The sequence below is a fragment of the Oncorhynchus mykiss genome, chromosome 1, assembly GCF_013265735.2.
Source record: "Oncorhynchus mykiss isolate Arlee chromosome 1, USDA_OmykA_1.1, whole genome shotgun sequence".
NCBI classification, from domain to species: Eukaryota; Metazoa; Chordata; class Actinopteri; order Salmoniformes; family Salmonidae; genus Oncorhynchus; species Oncorhynchus mykiss.
The window spans coordinates 74,933,450-74,949,182 of NC_048565.1; the positions used below are offsets into that span (position 1 = coordinate 74,933,450).

The 15,733-nt window shown below is 44.8% G+C and overlaps 1 protein-coding gene across 2 annotated transcripts in view; it reads left to right on the forward strand.

Annotated features, from left to right (window-relative positions):
* Positions 1-15,733, forward strand: part of LOC110529328 (disintegrin and metalloproteinase domain-containing protein 12) — a 148,149-nt gene that overhangs the window by 115,743 nt on the left and 16,673 nt on the right. Inside the window, exons 12-20 of one of the 2 annotated variants that reach the window (XM_021611461.2) lie at positions 3,874-4,051; positions 6,549-6,638; positions 7,077-7,272; positions 7,494-7,602; positions 8,095-8,293; positions 8,567-8,644; positions 11,879-11,987; positions 12,502-12,688; positions 13,053-13,155. In XM_021611461.2, coding sequence (XP_021467136.2) covers positions 3,874-4,051; positions 6,549-6,638; positions 7,077-7,272; positions 7,494-7,602; positions 8,095-8,293; positions 8,567-8,644; positions 11,879-11,987; positions 12,502-12,688; positions 13,053-13,155 — 1,249 coding nt within the window. The remainder of the gene's footprint in view (positions 1-3,873; positions 4,052-6,548; positions 6,639-7,076; positions 7,273-7,493; positions 7,603-8,094; positions 8,294-8,566; positions 8,645-11,878; positions 11,988-12,501; positions 12,689-13,052; positions 13,156-15,733) is intronic. The other variant, XM_021611468.2, reaches the window with a different exon arrangement.

Genomic DNA, 15,733 nt, shown 5'->3' on the forward strand with positions numbered 1-15,733 from the left:
CCTCAGTACAATGTTGCCATATCAGTGTGACTGTGATACCTCTGCATTTGTGACATGAGCACAGATGCAGATGGTCCCAAAATCCTCTATGTCAGAAGTCAACGGAGACTTACTAGGCCTTGTTGTTGTTGCTGCAGAGGAGACATGTTACATTGGCAACCTGAAAATGACTGCAGATTGTTCTTCCCCCCTTTACTTTCAAAGCATTCCAAGAAAAAAATGGTAATTAATTCTGTGTAATTTCCTATAGATCAGTCCTGCTGACGAAAGAGCACATCAGATGATATCCATTTGCTCTTTCCATCTGTGTGTCTGCCTGGCATTGAACTCCTGTTAGTAATGACAAAGGCTGTCAGCGTTTGAGCCCCGGGGAGTACAAAAGATGCTGTCTGTCATCATTGCCACTGCTCTAAGTAAGATATGAACGGCCATTCATCATATGAGCTATCAAGGCGTGATCAGAATATGAATTAGCTTCTGTGTCAGCTTTTATGAATAACCTTATTTACTTGTGAAATAACAACTCCTATTGACTCTCATACTGGCTGTCAATCAAGCCCTGCAAGATGACTATGTTTGAAATGGATATACTCTACGACCAATATGTGGCATCTGCCCCAACGCCCCAACACCTCCTAGTCCTAATTAGATCTACATTGCGTGACTGCTCATGGAGAAAACGTGGGTGTTTTAAGCTAACGTATAGTTCCTTGTAATATCATTTTCTGGACTGCGTAGCCGGCACGTGGCATCAGCTGTAACAACAGTCACTAGGGTGTAGGGGGATCCACATTCCATAGCTGTATTAAAGGACTAGAGGGGACTAGCGAGCAGGGCCCACACCTCTCCCTAGGCCTGGTGGACCTTCTCTGGGTGCTCAGCTGGGTAGGAGATGATGGACGGTCTTAGGCTGGTCGCAGCAGATTGCTTTGTCTGCTAGTGGAGTTAAGTATTGTGTTTTTCCCCACACAGATCAGGGGTCTCCACCACTCTGGTGTGTTATCAGCAGCAAGCATGCTATTTACGAGGGCCTGCCCAGTGGCTTGGTGTAGGCCTGCTCCATCTCACTTTGGTTCCCCCCTAAAGAGCAGCCAAGCTCTGTGTAGTTTGTAGACCCTGTTCTTTTGAGGTAAACATACTTAGAACCAAGTGGATGAATGAAGCAGACAGGTTGGCGTGGTGCTGGTCATCACTGGGAGGCGAAGATACACTTGATACTCACAGAGGTGTTTCAGAGGTGATGGGTGGACTGTGTAGGACAGCACGATGTCTACTCCCAGGGAGTTGTAGTGAGTGAGAGTTCAGTGGGTTTTTCCTCAGTAGTAAGGAGGGGGCACAGTGTGTTTCCTGGCTAGCTCCCCTTATCTCTTGGCCCCTAGCGGACCCACTAAAGAGTGAACTGATGACAGTGCAACGTCCATAGAATTACAGCTGCCAAATCCCCCCTAGGCTGAGGAGAAGCATCACAGATGCCCTCACAAACCTGATGCCAAGTTTTAGCTACAACCCGAGTCTGTGTCACATTAAAGGAAGTGATTCTGTCTAACGTCAAGGTTTAGCCTCAAACCTTCTTTGGTCCACACAATGTCAAGTTCACCAACCTGGTCCACCCAGTGCCAAGACTCTCAGTCCTTTTAGTCCTCTGACTCTTTGAAGCAGTCATGTCTGATGTCAGCTGTTCCACAATCCCATGCCAGCGGTCACCCTCCTGACCATCTTGCTCGGCCCAAACCAACGTCCTAGTTTAGTACCAGTCCTTCTAAACCTCTGTTGGTCTTAAAAAGGCTTTTGAAACTGCCGCCTGTCCAAAAGCCAACCCTCCATCAACTTCACCACTCACAACACCGCTCACTCTCAGATACCAGGCTTACTCAAAGCATTTTCTTTTGTGCCAGTCGCTTGTGCCAATACCACTCCTTCATACTGTATCATTAGCCAGCTTTACATACTGAAGGTGAACCAGCCTAGAGTTAAACAGTAAAGTGGCCATATAGGCCTGTGTGTCTCTGGCTCAGCCCACCTGCTGCCATGTCTAGTACTGTTATTACAGATTTGTCACGTCCAGTGTTCTGTTCTTTGGCTTTAGTCTCCTACTGTCAGAGTTGTCAGGGTGATGGGAGGGAGGTTAGAGGAGGACAGGGGTTGATAATGAGGTGAAGCAGCAGTGTGTATCCGTCTGTCCTGTGGTTGGTTGGTTGTTCGGTACGTACAGTACAGCCTGAGGAAAACACTCTGACAGCACAGAAACCCCAGGGAGGACAGCTGTTACAGACATATTTTTTGTCCACATTTAGGATGTTTTTATTTCTTACTTTTCTACTTATGTATACATACAGTTTACACTATAAAAAAATATATATATTTGGATACCCCTTCAAATGAGTGGATTCTGCAATTTCAGGCACACATGTTGCTGACAGGTATATAAAATCGAACACACATCTCCATAGACAAACATTGGCAGTAGAATGGCCTTACTGAAGAGCTCAGTAACTTTCAACGTGGCACTGTCATAGGATTCCACCTTTCCAACAAGTCAGTTCGTCAAATTTCTGCTGTTATTGTGAAGTGTAAACGTCCAGGAGCAACAACTGCTCAGCCGCGAAGTGGTAGGCCACACAAGCTCACAGAACGGAACCGCTGAGTGCTGAAGCGCGTAGAGCATAAAAATCGCCTGTCCTCGGGTTGCAACACTCACTACCGAGTTCCAAACTGCCTCTGGAAGCAGTGTCAGCACAAGATCTGTTGGTCGGGAGCTTCATGAAATCGGTTTCCTTGGCCGAGCAGCTGCACACAAGCTTAAGATCACCATGCACAAAGCCAAGCGTTGGGTGGAGTGGTGTAAAGCTCGCTGCCATTGGACTCTGGAGCAGTGTAAAAGTGATGAATCTCGCTTCACCATCTGGCAGTCCGACAGACAAATCTGGGTTTGGCGGATGCCAGGAGAACACTACTTGCCCCAATGCATAGTGCCAACTGTCAAGTTTGGTGGAGGAGTAAAAATGGTCTGGGTCTGTTTTTCATGGTTGGGGCTAGGCCCCTTAGTTCCAGTGAAGGGAAATCTTAACGCTATAGCATACAATGACATTTTCAATTTATTTTTTTTATAGTTTTTTTTTTTATGTAGACATACACAGACTGGTAAAAAGTCATATAGAGATATAATGTACTGCATGTGGATAAGGTCTAATCATCATGTTTAAAATATTCTTCACCGCAATGTATAAGCAAATATTATGTTGTTGTCGAAGACACACAGACCAATTCTAAGAGGCATGTGTAATTTTCCCATAGCCCATCTCTTCAAAAGCCTGTTGCGTCAAACGGCCCAGATTACCCAACCTCCTCTGTGATCGAAGACTAAGGTCTGCCTGAGCAGCGGATAAATATTTATGAAAATAAGTAGCTTGCAAACCATGCTGCATCTTTGTTGTATTGAACATTTGTCTGTTTGTGTGTCTTTGTGCTTATGAAACTGTGTCAAATCGGAACTCATCTGATGTCAGTAGACCGTTAAATATGTGCCGAGGCCTTATGAATGAACAAGCCAGCAGAGCCTTTATAGTTTCAGTCTGAGCTCTGTCTGGGTTCGCTACTTTCTGGCATGTGTACATTTACTTGTCCTAAGTTAACCTTTCAAGGCTTAAAAATATGAGCATACTTTAACTAGGAATGACAAGCATACAGGAATGAATCAGGTCACGTAATAGCCTGTTGGACTATTCTATGGAAACTCTGACCTTGAACATCAGGAGCTTGCCAGATTGCGTGTGCCCATATCACAGGTTTGTGCCCACAGCAAGTTTAATGTAACAGTGTATCTGCATAGCAACACTTTGCACTCAACAAGTTTCCTCTGTCTTTATCCCTCAGCTACCCATTTCCTACGGTATTCAGCACCTGCAGTAAGAAGGACCTGGCAGCCAGTCTGGAGAAGGGAGTGGGGATGTGTCTGTACAACATGCCTGAGGTCAAGGTGCTGTACGGGGGACAGAAGTGTGGCAATGGATACGTGGAGGAGGGAGAGGAGTGTGACTGTGGAGAACTGGAGGTACAACGGCACAGAACGCAGAGAAGCAATTATTTCTGTTATATTATATTGTAGCTATAGCTGCCGGTAGCTTACATGCTGACACAATGGACCAGCAGTCACTATCCACACTAAAGAACACAGAAAACTACAACAAACCATTAACACCCGCAAAGAATTGCAACAAATGGCACACAGTAAATACAAGCAATCACCCAGAACACAGCACAAGAAAATTCAAATGTTATATACGTGTAGTTGCATGTCCTACTGTCAATGTTATTTTGCCACAAAGGCAATGACATAGATGTGTAAAACGACTCCATGCATACAGTAACACAACAAACCACCGGAGAACCTAAGCCATTTGCAACTATTTACCCAGACCCTTCTCCCTGTCAGCCTCCCATATGTGCCGAGCATTGGTCTGATTCTGTGCCATGATGATGTCACGTCCTGTTCATTTGCTCATTAATCAAGTGAGCCGTCCAAATTTGTGACAATCCTAACAAACAAGAGAGTAATCAGGGCGACGTGGAGCTTTCTTTGTCTCTGCCATCAAAACAACAGAGCACTACACTGACATGGTTGCCATGGGAACTGAAACAAGTCCAAACCAGTCCAGACCCACATCTGGGGAACAGGTACTGGAGCAGCATACAGCATCACTCTAACTCACAACCATTGCAGCAGCTGCTCTCACATCCCAGAGAACATGAGAAATCCCTCTGGCAATGTGCTTAGGTGTAACTCTTCAAACAGAGCAACAAGAAAGCAGGTAATTAACTGGATGTGAGAGTGTTGTTGTCGTCTTCAGGATGGTTAAGGACGCCATTAGGGAGGCGTTTGATGAAGATGCATTTGATATGCAGACAATTGAACTGTTTTAGCATTCCCATTCCATCATACATTCACATAATCCTCTTTCTCTCTCTGTAGATACATATCCACTCCTCTCAGACGTCTAATTTACTGTGGCATCCAGTGGCTATGCTAATAAACATATCTCTGTTCTTGAGTCTACTCCGATGATACACACTGATGTCATTTTGGTCTCAAGTGTTTACAGATTTATCAAGTAATGATGGGACCAGAATCCCCTCAATTACAGTATGAGGTATTTCCAATCAGGCAATGATTATAACACCCTAATACCAGCTGTGTGGTTTGGAATACTGCTGTTCCATTACCTCCCTGTGCCCCTCCGTGACCCAGTGACGTCACCAGAGGCCTGGTGTGGTGGGCCGTGGTCCCAGTTGGACCGGGGGATCAAAGCACCCCTCTCTTCCCACGAACAAAACAATAGGCTGACGTCAGGCCACAAGAGCACAGCCAACCCCATAAAACTCCCTTCCACAGAGCAGCAGTGGCCAACTAGACCACCTCTAGTCCTGACCCATCAGCATCAACACCTTGTCAGGCCACAGAGTCAACGTACCAGGGTCTTGTTGGGAAGTGACGACGAAGAAAAGATGGTTGTAGCCGGGACTCTGTTGTGGCCTGGAAAAGGAAGTTGATGGCGTTTGTCCTCTAATGAAAGGTTTTTAACACCGTTCTGTGCTCTTTCACGCTGTCCTTCACTTAATCTCTTTAATTAGCCTTGTACTTTTACCCCTCTCTCCCTCTCAATCTCAATCCCAGTTCATTTCTCGCTCCATCACCTCGTCATTCACTCTCCGACACCTATCTGTCTCTCTCTAACCCACCCTTCGCCCTCTTCACCTCTTTCCCTCTGTGGCCAGCTCTCCATTTCCTTCCATTGTGTTACATGTTTGTAATCTCCAGGACTCAGGGGCCTCAAAGCTCACCAACCCCAGCTCACCCCACCAGCCACTCAATTACAAGATCCTTTCACTACCTTCACCCTCAATGAAACCTCAACCAAAGCCCCCTTAACCTACCACACCCCCTTCCCAACCTACAATACACCATCTCAATCACCACAGCTGAGCTTGAGCTCTGGAACTCCCCATCCACCCACCCATTGTATAGACAGGCAACGCAAGGGACATCAAAACATAATGTTGTTTTAACAACAAAGCCAACCACAAATCCAAAACATATGAGCTGAAGATATGTTTACCCTGACAGAGAATGGTCTCTCTCCTGTCTGACCCCTCCAAGAGAATGATCTTTCGCCTGTCTGACCCTGACAGAGAAGGGCCTCTCTCCTGTCTGACCCTGACAGAGAATGGCCTCTGGCCTGTCTGACCCTGACAGAGAAGGGCCTCTCTCCTGTCTGACCCTGACAGAGAATGGCCTCTTGCCTGTCTGACCCTGACAGAGAATGGCCTCTCTCCTGTTGGTTTGTTCTGTGCTATTGTGTCTCCAGGCTTTAGCTCACAGTGTTAAGGGGCTGCACTGTGGGACTCCAGGGCTACAGTCAATGGATTCCCTACAGGATGTGCTCTCCCTGAGCTGGAACACTGATCTGAGATGGACACAGCAGCAGCAGCTGAGAGTTGGGGGTCCAGACCATTAATCAGGTCCATATGTTGCTTTGTTTTGTGTCACTCAGGAATGCATGAACCCCTGCTGCAATGCCACCACCTGCACCCTGAAGGGAAATGCCGTGTGCGCCCACGGACAGTGCTGCGAGGACTGCAGGGTACGACTACTCTTTCTGTTTCTCTTTTTATACCTCTCCCAACTGTCTTTCTCTTTCCCTCCCTCTCCCTTGCACTTTTGCTCTCTGTCTCTTTCTGACTCTTTCCCTCCCAGTCAAAATGATAAAGAGTGGGAATCTAATTATCTCTTCTCCATTGACAAGTATTACACAACCATGTGTTTACAGTAAAAAATTAAGACATTTCGTTTCCAGGGACTTTTAAGCCAATACATGAAGCTGTATTCAAGCACAGTGCCCTCACAGTGTGTGTGTGTGTGTGTGTGTGTGTGTGTGTGTGTGTGTGTGTGTGTGTGTGTGTGTGTGTGTGTGTGTGTGTGTGTGTGTGTGTGTGTGTGTGTGTGTGTGTGTGTGTGTGTGTGTGGGCTGGCTGTCGGGGGTGTTTGTTGGTGCTTGTGCGTGTGTGTTTTCTCTCTGCAGCTGAAGCCTGCTGGCACACCATGTCGAGAGTCCAGTAACTCCTGTGATTTGCCAGAGTTCTGTACTGGTGCCAATCCCCACTGCCCTGCCAACGTGTACCTGCACGACGGTCACTCCTGCCACAACGTGGATGGATACTGCTACAACGGCATCTGCCAGACTCATGAGCAACAGTGCATCACGCTATGGGGACCAGGTCAGTAGAGCGCCACAAATGATCAGGACCACTTGATGAAAGTCTTCCATGTTTGGAGATCTAAGATGAGTACATCCGTAACTTTCCTTAACATGTTTATTGAAGTAGCTAAGGAAAAACTAATCCTAGCTCATAAATCACCCTTTCTCTCTCACTCTCTCTCTCTTGCTCTCCCCCCATTTCTATCGCTCTATATTCCTCTCTCTCACTTTCTCCTGCAGGAGCCAAACCTGCCCCAGGGATCTGCTTTGAGAGGGTCAACTCAGCAGGAGATCCTTACGGGAACTGTGGGAAGGACTCCAAAGGATCGTTTGCCAAATGTGAAGCCCGGTAAGACTGAGCAGCTGTTGTTATGTATGTCATGTCTTCGAAGCAAAAAGAGCTAGCTAGAAAGACAAATGAATAAAGCAACATTGTTTATCTGAATTGGTATTATCAAGAGTGCCATCGACAATCAGCATGGCACATTAAATGGGACAAATAGCAGAGGAATCATTAATAGAGAGAAAAACACAATTTGGAGATAATGAAGGCTAATTACAGTTTGAAGTATTCATGAAGCACTTTATGCTATTGTTCTTAGATCTCCCATGGGTGAAATCTCTAATCAAGCATTTGTTAATTGATGTAATTGCTTTAATGACTGGAGCACTGAGAGAGTCATTATTAGGGTGAGACGAAGGCTGTCTAGTCTTTCATCTTTGGTTATAATTGCACACGATGTCACACGTCGGAAATTGTCAATGTTAAACTTTATGCCTTGTCATTTATGTTGCATGTGTGTTTATGTGTCGATGCGTGTGTTGTTGTTTTTTTACACAGAGACGCAAAGTGTGGCAAAATTCAGTGTCAAGGAGGGGCCAACCGGCCTGTGATTGGCACCAATGCCGTCTCCATAGAAACCAACATCCCTCTTCAGGAAGGAGGGAGGATCCTGTGTCGGGGAACCCACGTCTACCTGGGTGATGACATGCCCGACCCTGGACTGGTTCTGGCTGGCACCAAGTGTGGAGAGGGCATGGTGAGGGTACTCTGTAGGGCACTGCAGCTGTTATCAAGCAGAGCTAGAGAGAGATTACCGTCAACGCTGGTGGAGATGCTAATGCCCACGCTTGTCTTTGGCCCAATTCCAAACCAATCACTTACTTTCATTTCTGGGATCAGTTGAATTGGGCCCCTTACGAAGTACATTAAGTAGAATAGATAGCAGATCTCGGAAGATATGCTTTCCATTCAGTAATTAACATCACATGCGGAGTACTGTTTTCAATATGACTCTTTCTCTATTCCATAGATGTGTCTGAATCGTCAGTGCCAGAATGTCAGTGTGTTTGGAGTGCACCAGTGTTCAGGGAAGTGCAGCGGACGAGGGGTGAGTACTCCGAGTTGGAGGGTATCATCTTATGCAGAGGATCTAGAAGGCAGTGACTTATTCCAGTCTCTTAGCTAAACACCGGTGTCATGTCAATGTTATTAACTTATCACAGCATCTTATTGACCTCAACATAGCATAAAATAGAACAGTACAGGGCTTTACTGTGCGACCAGTTACTCGCAAATTTTGCTGTGCGACCTGGAATTTAAATTTAGGAGAACCAGTGCGTCTAGAAAAATGTATGATTCTAGCCTTTAATATTTTTCATTGTGCTCCTAAATTTCTTTGTGTGCGCACATATTTTTCAACCTTGGAGCACACGTCGTCGTAGAGCCCTCTAGCTAGTACACTAAGCCCTTTACTCTGCTACACCGAGCACCAATTTAGTTACTGCTCTTCCCATGAATTATGGCAGCTACTTCCATGCTGTACAATCAATCTTCATCGACCCAGAGAGGTTAAATCAAAGATGGCGGATGAATGAAGATAGTTCACTTAGGCCGTTTACCGTTGAAAAAATATTGTCAGTTGCGGTCTACCTAACTGGGTGTGTCTCCCATAGACACCAATGCAATAGCAGCTGGGTCTGGTCTACTTAGTTTGTTTACTTTCATTGACCCAGAGAAAACAACTGGGGGGGGGGGGGACTGCGAGTGGGGTGTCACAGTTCCTCTTCCGCCTCTTGTTAAATCAATATAATTTAATGACATCATCTATTGGCATAGAGAAGGCAGGCCAAGCAGCATTCAAACATACTAGCAAGTAGCTATAGTCTGGAAACATCCAAATGTAGTCAAAATGCTCCTTGGTGTTTGAGTACGTACTAATAATGCAACAATAATTATTTATGTTTCATTTACTTTGTTGTTTAGTTGAACAAGTGAATGAATGAATGAAAAGTAGAACACTGGGCCAGATTTGCTTACAATGACTGGCTTTTGAACCACTACATTGTTGAATCACCTTCATCAGAGGTGAATTTAAAACACAGAATCAAAGCTGGATTAAGAAATTGCCTTCATTTACCTTAACTTTTGTTTGGGTGCTTCTTTGAGGTTTCATTTGACCTGTTATTGGATGATGTAAGAACAGGTTGAACCAGGTGATGTCATCTATTATTGGATGTAAGAACAGGTTGAACCAGGTGATGTCATCTGTTATTGGATGTAAGAACAGGTTGAACCAGGTGATGTCATCTGTTATTGGATGTAAGAACAGGTTGAACCAGGTGATGTCATCTGTTATTGGATGTAAGAACAGGTTGAACCAGGGGATGTCATATGTTATTGGATGACGTAAGAACAGGTTGAACCAGGTGATGTCATCTGTTATTGGATGTAAGAACAGGTTGAACCACGGGATGTCATATGTTATTGGATGATGTAAGAACAGGTTGAACCAGGTGATGTCATCTGTTATTGGATGTAAGAACAGGTTGAACCAGGGGATGTCATATGTTATTGGATGATGTAAGAACAGGTTGAACCAGGTGATGTCATCTGTTATTGGATGTAAGAACAGGTTTAACCAGGTGATGTCATCTGTTATTGGATGTAAGAACAGGTTTAACCAGGTGATGTCATTTGCCACAGCACTTTTTAACCACACCACTTTTGATTTAGTTTAATAAAATATATCGAGACAAAGCTTTAAAAAGAAGTGCTGTTTTTTAGACCAATTTGCCTCATGATTTGTCAACTCACACACACTTTCTCTGTGCTTCACATCGGAGTGCTGCTGCAGGCTCTTTGCATGTCTTGACCAATCAGATTAACGGAAATCACAGATCATGCAGGCCGGGCACCCCGCTCTCCACTTTCCTCCAGTATTTATTTAGCAAGCGTGATAACACATCACTCCCAACAGACACAAGCAAAAACTCTTCCATAAATGTAGCAGCCTATACATCTAAACATTAGAGATCTGACATGTTGTATTGCATTGAAACTTGACTATTTTTCAGTTTGAAGCAAGCTCAGCCCAGGGAGTTTTATTGTCCAATCATGTTGCTTTCTCTGTGTCTGTGTATAGGAAACCCCCTAATCCTTCTTTATTCAAATATAATTCATATGAACAAGTACAAGGTTGCTGCAGTTTGACAGGTTTTTCATCCTCCCCAAGTTCAGGAGTTTTTTTAAACCATGTGAACTGATTAGAAATACTCTGGTCCCATCACAGCTCATATTTTTTTTCACAACAGATGAATCTCATCATACCGTATAAAGTCTGGAGTTTTAACTGGTTAGGTTACCAGATCAGGAAAAAGTACTGGCCCCAGAAAAGAAAAACAAATTGCCACACCACTCTGTACTAACTACACATTAGTGCCTTTATTTCTCTAAATGTAACATTAAATTGACTATAGTCAGACCCACACTATGTCCTCAAATATAACCGACCCTAAACTGTAGATCCAGAACCAGTATGCATCTCCATATGTGGCTCTGTGTAGATGTAAGTCTATATAACATGATGTGTGTATGTGCGTGAGTGTGTTTACAAGTGTACTGTACAGTACTATGTGGTAAAATCCTATCACATCCATAGATCTCCCCTCATGGGTTCTTAAGTGTCCTTAAGTGTCCAGTCTTGACCTACACCACCCCTAGCCCCAAACACTCCAGACACATAAGGGAGTGCCAGTCACTACGAGGGAGGCAGGGAAAGGTCTTCCCAGTTCGGGGCCAGATCTGATCTGGAATTATCCCAACCACAGGCCTCCCTGCAGCTGACAGCTGGACTCCAATATCCCGCTAGGGAATCCTGTTGGATCCCTTTCCCGCTCAGAAAACTTTTTTGGGATGGGCTGTCCTCTGCACATGTTTTCTCAATCATGTTTGATACTGCACAGTCTATGGCGCCTGCCACATCAAAACCGATGTGTCTGATGGAACGAGTGTGTGGTTTATTTGTAGAGGTAATCCAAACATTGTGGGCTGGGATCCTATTTTCATCTCTCTCTTCTCTGAAGAAATGCAGGCTCAAGTACGATGCATACTGGTAGCTTATAAAGTAAGTAAAATAAGTCATGCATACTTGCCATATCCCATGAATCCTTGCACTGTAGTCTCTTTCACTGACCTGTGTTTGATGATCACAAGAGCCTAGAGTTCTGGCACACAACTCCCTGTGCTCTGACCGGTGTCTGTTGGTAAAACACAAGCTATGGACAGTATTGTATTGTACAGGTAAAGATGTGTTAATACTAACCAGCATGCATTGTGATTCTAGGTGTGTAACAACTTGGAGAACTGCCATTGTGAGGTGCACTGGGCCCCTCCCTTCTGTGAGAGGGCGGGGTTTGGGGGCAGCCTAGACAGTGGACCAATGAGATTGGCAGGTACAGTACGCTCTTTCCTCTTTTTACTTCACTAACTTCACCCTCTTTCTCACTTGCCAGTGCAGACACTAAGACAGTTAGTTTGGGATAATTTAACACCTTTAGCTGTGATTTCATAACCTGCTTACAGCAAGTTAATTTATTTTGACAGATCTACCTCAGTCACCTACAAATGTAGGATCTTAATTTGACCACTCTTTTGTTGCTGAGAATTTTCCTGCACCACAGGAAATGCAGATGAGCTTTGTGATTTACATACATTCACTGAAAACCTGCACTAACACACAGATATATTAATAGCATTGCACTTTTCATGTAGTCTACTCTGCTATGCAGGAAAATTCTCAGCAACAAGAGTGAACAAGTTACCTTTCCCTACCTGGTACAACTTTTTCATGCCTGGTCATTCAAGAGCAAAAGGAAATAATTCTGGAAATAATGTCAAATGTACTAAACCACTGCTGTGGCTTCTATTAACACTCTCTGTGTGTGTCCTGTTTGTGCCGTGCCGTAGATGTGCGTGTGTGTGTATTAATGTGCGTGTTGTCGTATGTGACATCAGCCGACAGCAGGGTGGTTGCTGTGGCAATCCTGGCCACCCTCCTCAGCCTTATGGGTGCTGGGTTCCTGGTATTCCTTAAGAGGAAGACTCTGGTCCGTCTGCTCTTCACAAACAAGAAAACCACAATGGAGAAACTGAGGTACAGTAGGACACCTCCTCCCACACCTGTGTTTACTCTTATGCTATCTTGACATACAGAACATCTCTAGAAAAGTAGACTTTCTTGGAGATGATGTTCTTGTAGAAATGACATCATGGTCCCATGGTCTCTCTCTGGTGATTTGATGTGTTCACAACAACGGTATCCTTGTAACTCCACTAACCATGTGAGAGAAAAACACATACCAGTAGTCCTTCACATAGTCCTCACAATGAAGAAGGCCTGTTACTGTGTGTCTCAAAGCTACAGCTCCTGTAGAATAGTAGGAGAGCTGTATAATAGTAGTTATCAGTAAGTAGAAGACTTGTATAGTAGTTGAAATGTTAGCTTTCTGTCCTTATAGATCAGTTGGGTCGACCAGACCAGCCAGCCCCAACCAGACTCAGTCCATGTACAGTCCACGACGCAAGCCCCCAGCCAAGCCTCCAGGTACCAGCATATACAAGGTGGGTCTCTTTCTGCTGGAGGTAATGAGCAACTGATTTTCCCCAATAGTCACTTTATTAGAACAGACTGTTACACATGACTGTATATCAATCAAATGTATTTATAAAGCATCAGCTGATGTTAAAAAGTGCTGTACAGAAACCCAGCCTAAAACCCCAAACAACAATCAATGCAGATGTAGAAGCACAGTGGCTAGGAAAAACTCCCTAGAAAGGCAGGAACCAAGGAAGAAACCAGGCTCTGAGGGGTGGCCAGTCCTCTTCTGGCTGTGCCGGGTTGACATTATAACAGTGCATGGCAAAGATGTTCAAACGTTCATAGATGACCAGCAGGGTCAAATAATAGAGTCTAAAACAGCAGGTCCGGGACAAGGTAGTACATCCGGTGAACAGGTCAGGGTTCCATAGCTGCAGGCAGAACAGTTGAAACTGGAGCAGCAGCACGACCAGGTGGACTGGGGAAAGCAAGGAGTCATCAGGCCAGGTAATCCTGAGACATGGTCCTAGGGCTCAGGTCCTCCGAGAGGAGAAAAGAGAAATTCACACAGGACATTGGATGAGACAGGAGAAATACTCCAGATATAACAGACTGACCCTTGCCCTCAACACCTAAACTATTGCAGCATAAATACTGGAGGCTGAGACAGGAGGGGTCGGGAGACACTGTGGCCCCGTCCGACGATACCCCCAGACAAGGCCAACCAGGCAGGATATAACCCCACTCACTTTGCCAAAGCACAGCCCCCACACCGCTCGAGGGATATCTTCAAACCACCAACTTACTACCCTGAGACAAGACCGAGTATAGCCCACGAAGATCTCCACCACGGCACGAACCCAAGGGGGCACCAACCCAGACAGGAAGATCACGTCAGTGACTCAACCCACTCAGTGACGCACCCATCCTAGGGACAGCATGGAAGAGCACCACTAAGCCAGTGACTCAGCCACCGTAATAGGGTTAGAGGCAGAGAATCCCAGTGGAGAGATGGGAACCGGCCAGACAGAGACAGCAAGGGTGGTTCGTCACTCCAGTGCCTTTCTGTTCATCTTCACACCTCTGGGCCAGACTACACTCAATCATATGAGCTACTGAAGAGATGAGTCTTCAAAAAAGACTTAAAGGTCGAGACCGATTCTGCATCTCTCACATGGATAGGCAGACCATTCCATAAAAATGTTGCTCTACAGGAGAAAGCCCTGCCTCCAGCTGTTTACTTAGAAATTCTAGGGACAATAAGGAGGCCTGCTTCTTGTGACCGTAGTGTACGTGTAGGTATGTACGGCAAGACCAAATCGGAAAGATGGGTAGGAGCAAGCCCATGTAATGCTTTCTATGTTAGCAGTAAAACCTTGAAATGAGCCCTAGCCTTAACAGGAAGCCAGTTGGAGTGATATGATTACATTTTTTGGTTCTAGTCAAGATTCTAGCAGCCGTGTTTAGCACTAACTGAAGTTTATTTAGTGCTTTATCCGGGTAGTCGGAAAGTAGAGCATTGCAGGAGTCATGGATTTTTCTGCATAATTTTTGGACAGAAAGTTTCTGATTTCTGCAATGTTACGTAGATGGAAAAAAGCTGTCCTTGAAACAGTCTTGATATGTTCGTCAAAAGAGAGATCAGGGTCCAGAGTAATGCAAGGTCCTTCACAGTTTTATTTAAGACAACTGTACAACCATCAAGATTAAATGTCAGATCCAACAGAAGATCTCTGTTTCTTGAGACCTAGAACTAGCATCTCTGTTTTGTCCGAGTTTAAAAGTAAAACATTTGCCGCCATCCACTTCCTTATGTCTGAAACACAGGTTTCTAGGGATGGCAATTTTGGGGCTTCACCATGTTTCATCGTACAGCTTTGTATCGTCCGCATAACAGTGAAAGTTAACATTTTGTTTCCGAATGACATCACCAAGAGGTAAAATAAAAAGTGAAAACAATAGTGGTCCTAAAATAGAACCTTGAGAAACACCGAAATGTACAGTTTCCAATCTCTCCAAAAGAATGTGGTGATCGATGGTATCAAAAGCAGCACTAAAGTCTAGGAGCACGAGGACAGATGCAGAGCCTTGGTCTAACGCCATTAAAAGGTAATTTACCACCTTCACAAGTGCAGTCTCAGTGCTATGATGGGGTCTAAAACCAAACGGAAGCATTTTGTATACATTGTTTGTCTTCAGGAAGGCAGTGAGTTGCTGTGCAACAGCTTTTCCCCAAAATGTTGAGAGGGATGGGAGATTCGATATACGCTGATAGTTGTTTTCATATTTTCTGGGTCAAGGTTTGGCTTTTTCAAGAGAGGCTTTATTACTGCCACTTTTAGTGAGTTTGGTACACATCCGGTGGATAGGGAGGTGTTTATTATGTTCAACATAGGAGAGCCAAGCACAGGAGGCAGCTCTTTCAGCTTGAAGTTTTAGAGGCCATGACTATTTTCATCAATGTGTCAAGTGACATAGTATTAAAAAAACTTGAGTGTCTCTCTGATCCTAGGTCCTGGCAGTGTTGTGCAGACTCAGGACAACTGAGATTTGGAGAAATACACAGATTTAAAGAGGAGTCCGTGATTTGCTTTCTAATGA